General features: G+C 37.1%; 1 protein-coding gene across 1 annotated transcript in view; it reads left to right on the plus strand.

Annotated features, from left to right (window-relative positions):
- The window catches only part of SRBD1 (S1 RNA binding domain 1), a 118,295-nt gene that overhangs the window by 22,024 nt on the left and 90,271 nt on the right, over positions 1-6,000 (plus strand). The window contains exons 11-13 of the mRNA XM_009875068.1: positions 2,819-2,976; positions 4,156-4,246; positions 5,308-5,415. Of these exons, the coding sequence (XP_009873370.1) occupies positions 2,819-2,976; positions 4,156-4,246; positions 5,308-5,415 (357 nt within the window). The remainder of the gene's footprint in view (positions 1-2,818; positions 2,977-4,155; positions 4,247-5,307; positions 5,416-6,000) is intronic.

Below are 6,000 nucleotides of genomic sequence, written 5' to 3' on the forward strand. Positions count from 1 at the left end.
TTATGTTTTACCCTTTGTGATAATTTTGCATGGTTGGCAAATTTTACCTGGTTAGGAAAAGATAAAACATCTGTGGAGAGGAATGCAAAGCACCTGCCAGTAGTATTCCTGGTCTATGACTACTTAACCCTTATCCTTCTTTTATTCTCTTTCCACCCACACCAGGATCTCATTTTTAGGACTCTTGCAAAGGGCTGCTAAAGTATTCAATACCTCCTTTTCGCATTAATATTTCCAACCCACCCCCCACTGTTCTTTTCTTTTTATTATCATTAAATATTGGACCAGAAAGTTTCCAAGAGTGTACTGAAATTTCTGGTGCTTCTGGTGATCAGAAGAATGAAACTTACCAGCAAGACAGTTACCTTATTTATTGTTTAATTTCCTTTCTTCCACTCTGTCAGATACCATCATTTTTTGTATCTGTTATAATAATGTCCAGTGTTGCCTTTGGCTCTTTGGAATACATTTTTTATTTTGTTGCAGTACTGCATGGAATGATTCCAATAGGATTTGATGCAAGTGATGTGGCATGGATGTTTTTTTTTATAATGGATAATCCTTTCCTAATTTTCCATGCTTTCTCCAAGTGAATGCTTTTCTCTCCTCTGTCTTCAGGGACACAAGCATTTCTCTGTATATCTTGTTTCGCACCTGAAGCTAGTTTGCAGATATTTTTCCATGGAAAAGATTGCCTCTCAGCCTGTATATGGAAGTATGGAGTTTTAAATTTCAATTTAAAAATTGACTCTTATAACATTGAATGCAGAAGCTAGTGGGTCATTATCAGCTTATTTGCTTTTATTACAATGTACCTGTTAGTGATATGCAGTCTGAGTGGTTCACAGAGTTCAAGGGAGGGGCTTGAAATTCCTACTTGGTTGGTATTTTTTCCATAAAGTAGTAACTGAAGGGATTTTTTGTGTGTGGTTTTTTTTGTTTGTTTTTTTTTGTTTTACAAAATAACCACTCCTCTTGTATTTAGAGAGGAGGACTGCTATCCGCCTCTGCTGTATTAATGAGAATTGTCACAAATTGGAAAAACATGAAGCTGGGCATCTTGCCATTTGGATAAAGCCAGTAGTTTGCTGAAAAAGATTGTCTGAAGTAGCTTTATATTTGTCCAAGGATCAAATGACTAGCTGAAACTTGAAATTAAGAACCAGTACTTTGGACGTTAGATCATGTCACTGGTACAAGTGTTGAGTGAGAGACAGTTAGAGAGAAAAAAAAGGTCTATATTTGAAATTAAAAAATACAGGATATTATGTAATAGAAAGGACATACGTTATGTTCCCCCTACGCACCTGGCACTTTCAGTAACATTTCCTGTTACTATAAAAGTTTCTGTATATCCATGCCAATTTTAAACATGATTTCCATAAGGTGCACATAACTAATAGCGTGTGCTTAGGGGAAATTTTAATTCCTGCAGAAATCTCCCTTCACAGGTGGACTGATGTGAATTTGCAGTGTGGGAGGACTTGGCCATGTAGGCAATAGGGACCTCTGGGATAAATAGAAAGCTGGCAGTCCAAGAACATTCAACCTTCCCTTTATTATAAGCTGCTTTCAAACTTAATTTCTGTGCATACATGATGGGTTGAATCTCTGTTGAACATGTGTGCAGAAGATCCATTTGGCTGTGAGGCTTAGGTATTTGCTTTTTCTTTGGTCTGTCACAAGCAGCATCAAATTCTGTGGCTTAGGTTATTTCTTGTTCAATTTTTTTAAGAATGTGAGAAGGATGCTGCAAGACTGAATGATCAGGAAATTAAATTATGTGGAGTTGAGTGTAAGAAAAAAGAAGAATGCTTATGAGGAAGAATAATTCTCTTTTTACATAAAATGAGCTCTGAGTTGTCCTGACACTCAGGAAGGATGCTTTGGGACTGTGGAAGGTAACTCCACAAAAGTGTTAAATGCTCAAAATATAAGATTATTTAGTTAAGGAATAAAGACAAAACAAAATTGTTGGTTTAATTGGCCCATATTTGGAATGCTATTGGCCATTTTGGTCCCAGAGGGATTAATTAGAACTAGAAAAGGCCCAGTGAAAGGGAAAAAGGTATGAAATAATTTGTGTGAAAGCTTGACTGGGCTATGATACTTCAGGTTGGAAAAGAGAGGACTTAGAGATGAGTGATATGTGAAGACTGGCACAGGGTTTCTACAGATAAATTTTGACTCTCTTCCAGTATAAGACCTGGGGTAGCATAAAAAATTTATTAAAAAGAATTGGTTTCCAACCAAAAGATGGCAGCTATTTGCACCGTTTTTGATGGACCTGCAAAACTCGCTGCCAGCGGACTACGTGGATGCAAGAATAAAATTAAATGTCTTGTGGGTCATGATGTGTTAGTTATTAGTTGGATAGGCCTTTCACTTTCTTTCTCTCTCAGCCTAAATTATCATCCTTTTTGCTGGGTAGTGATTTTTCTCCAGAACTGGGAGGTTGTAATGAAGTCAATCCATTCCTTCTTCAAATCCACTTTTGTTTCCAATTAGGTATCATCTTTGATGAGAAGCAGTTCTTTGCTCAAAATCATGAGTTGATGTTTGAATGTTAGTTTGAATGTGTTTGTTCTCATAGGTATTTCTGTTAAACCTTTTATGTTGATTTACTTTCTTAGAACTGGAACGAGATGATTGTATAGCTGACCCTTTTTTAAAAAAAGTGTCAAAAACTTTTTTAGAAGTATAATATTTACAGATAATGAAAACATGATTGGAAAAAGCCTTACAACTTTGGAACAATTCAAAAGTGCATTTGAAAGCTAATTGAGGGGAAAATGTTCTTTTCTTTCATCCTTCTAAGATCAAAGTTGACATCTGATGCAGAAAAAGAGTCTGTGATGATGTTTGGGAGAAATCTCCGGCAGTTGCTTCTGACCAGCCCTGTGAGGGGACGTACTTTGATGGGAGTAGATCCTGGCTACAAGCATGGCTGCAAGTTGGCAATTATTTCACCAACCAGTAAGTTTCAATTCCAGATATTTTTGAAAGGACTGATAAAAATTTTATTTATTTAGAGCAAAGAATAGTTTCAAAACGTACTTTTTTATCAAAGTGATTTTTTTTTTCCTGAAAATTTTAATGTTTTCCACACATGCTGTCATGCAAATCCTTTTCTTCAGGGTTGAGGTTAAGCTTCTGGCACCTGGATTCCACTGTTTCCTTTGGTGTTATTACTCCTCTTTAAAATAGGATTTAAAATCCTTCTGCCTTCTTGAATATAGGTTCAAATAATTGTGCCTCTCGGTATTCAGCAAATAGAATACCTGATATTTTTATTGTTTAACAAAGAATTTGAATTTTAATGCTTTCTGTAACTTTGATTTTCTCATGGATAGTATCTTGGACATCTGGACGCTTTATCAGCCTTTTTTGTTTAGTAGTATGGGTGTTAGTGTGAGAAGTCAGAAGCACTGTATTAGGAGAACTTTTTAGTTCAGTTTTTAGACAGCTATAGAACAGAGCTTTTCCTGGTCTAGTCTGGGTATGCGTACCTCTTCAGACCCATGCAGAAATGCTTTGTTTTCCTTTTGTTTCATCAATGCTTTCTGTCTGAGGATATATTCAACCAGAGTGGGTGTAAGGAAAGACGTGTTCTTGGCGCATGCTAGAATGGCAATAAAGGTGAGGGAGATGATTATTAGCTTCCATTGCACCATAAGCTGTCAGTCCCAGTTAATACAGAGTTATTTCCAGATGTGATAGATGGGGTGATCCCAAGAGCTGACACTGCAGTTCTAGAGCTCCTGGGGTGCAAGTCCTGAGACTGCATTCCTAATTTTCATCTTTACCGGATTTGTAAATTTACTAGACTAGAGAATAAATCTTTTGCAGTGAATTGCTGTTTTTCTCATTTATACACTTTATTTGCCTGATATGACTAGATGCTCGTTATTGGTTGTGTGGTTGTGTCCACAGGGAACTAGAAAATGTGTCAACTCACTTGGCTTTGGCAGCCAAAGCGTTTTAGTCCTCTGCTCACCATACACTGCTTCTAATTGGATACAAAAATAAACAAAAAAGATGGCTTATTAAGAGGCTTTCTTCTTGAATCATCAAATTTACTGCACTAGTTCTGCAGGATATAGCTTTTGGATCTTTGTGTTTTTTATCAGGTGGCTATGTCTTTCATTGTTCTAGGTCAGATACTCCATACCGATGTCGTTTACTTGCATTCTGGTCAAGGATTTCGTGAAGCTGAGAAGATAAAGAGCCTCCTGCTACAGTACAGGTATGCTAGTGAAACTTCCATTTACTACTCTTTATCACTAAACATAAGTAAAGTCTGCATAAATACTTACTTTTGGGGGGAATAAGAATTTCAGTGTTTTAACTAGAATTACTCTTTTTTATGTGGTTCAAAGCTTATTTTTCTTTTAGACTATTTTAATGCTTTTACGCTATGTGTATGTTAGAGGCATATGAAATCAAGGCATGGCTATGACTAAGGCTGTGTGCTATGAGCTTATCCCCGTAAAGCTATCTTAATCCATTTATTTTTAGGAATAGAAATTAACATTCAGCTAAGGAGTAAGTTTAGCCGCACTCATCCTACCCCCTCACAGCCCCCAAACCACTCATTGATCTTTTTCTGTTCCAAAAGCCACATTTAGTCTTTGAAGAGTTTTATTAAGTAAAGGGAATCTTGCTTAGATAGATCTCCAGACGGACTCGCAAATAGCGGTGCCGTGATTAAAGGATTGCGGTATCCAGCCGTTTTGGGATCCCCTGTGGACAGACATCTGGTCCACTGAGTCCGATGCTGAAGTGCCACAGGATACCATCCAGTTTGTCTTTAAGCCTTAGACTGGCTTTAGACGAGGTGATTTGGCGGCTCACTGGCTGTGGTGGACGCAGTCAGAGGCACTGACCTTGCAAGTTGTTGCAAATCCTGATGTTCCCATTAGGAAATTAATGTTCTGATTGCATGGGCTTCTGCCTTTTTTCATGGCTTGTAACAGATGAGAGAAATATGAGGTGAAAGGGTTTGAGGACTGTGGATAACATGGTATTTCTTTTATGATACGAAGTACCACTTTTGGGGTTTCTGCAGGTATTACCACTGTTCAGTTCCATTGCAAATGAGTGAAAATTTTGACTCATCTCTTGAACTATCACACTGAAACCTGTTAAACATGATGTGATAGTACTAGGAGTATATTGTCATTAAATCTGGACCTCGTGTTACATAAAATAAGATATATTGGTTATTGTCGTGCATTGAATGATATGTATGAAAAAGTCTAAAAGAATACTTGAGAGTAATTGTCCATTTTTCTACCCTGTGCCAAGCTGTAGCACTGTTGTAATTGGCAACGGCACAGCCTGCAGAGAAACCGAAGCTTACTTTGCTGACTTAATTATGAAGAAATATTTTGCACCGCTGGATGTCGTTTACTGGTAAGATCACTTTACTTGCTGTGATATTCAGTACTCAGCATACAGGTAGTTGTAAATGTAATTTTTTTGAAGTGTTTCTTTTTATTACCTTGTGTTTCTTTTTTGAGTTGAGCTTGACCCACCCTTCTAGCGGAAGAAAAATGTCTGTAGCTCTTTGGAGCATGAAAGTAGTTCTCCTGAGTCAGTAAGAGAGACTCACTGAAGCATTTTATTTTCTCTTCCTGAGGTTTGCTCCGTTGCTATTATCATTGTAACAAAGTATGGGAGAATAGCAGCTCAGACATCCAAGGACCCGTGTTTGGCATTGTGTGTTTATTTCTTGATAAATGAGGTTAAAATGCAAATGATAAAGCTTGTGTTGTCTGACTATGGTATGGAATGCTTGCTAATCCTTTGGGTATTAAATAGTCTGGAAATAAATATTTTGTTAATACCTAGCAGAAAGTAGTGAAAGCATTTATCCTCTTTAAACTTCAACTTTTATCCATTAGTTAGTTGAATTCAAACTAAACTATTCTGCTGTTTCTTTGGATGGAAGCGATAACACTTCCTTTTCTCCCATGCAGAACCCCTCTTATTTCTTAA

Source organism: Apaloderma vittatum, unplaced genomic scaffold, assembly GCF_000703405.1.
Source record: "Apaloderma vittatum isolate BGI_N311 unplaced genomic scaffold, ASM70340v1 scaffold5078, whole genome shotgun sequence".
NCBI classification, from domain to species: Eukaryota; Metazoa; Chordata; class Aves; order Trogoniformes; family Trogonidae; genus Apaloderma; species Apaloderma vittatum.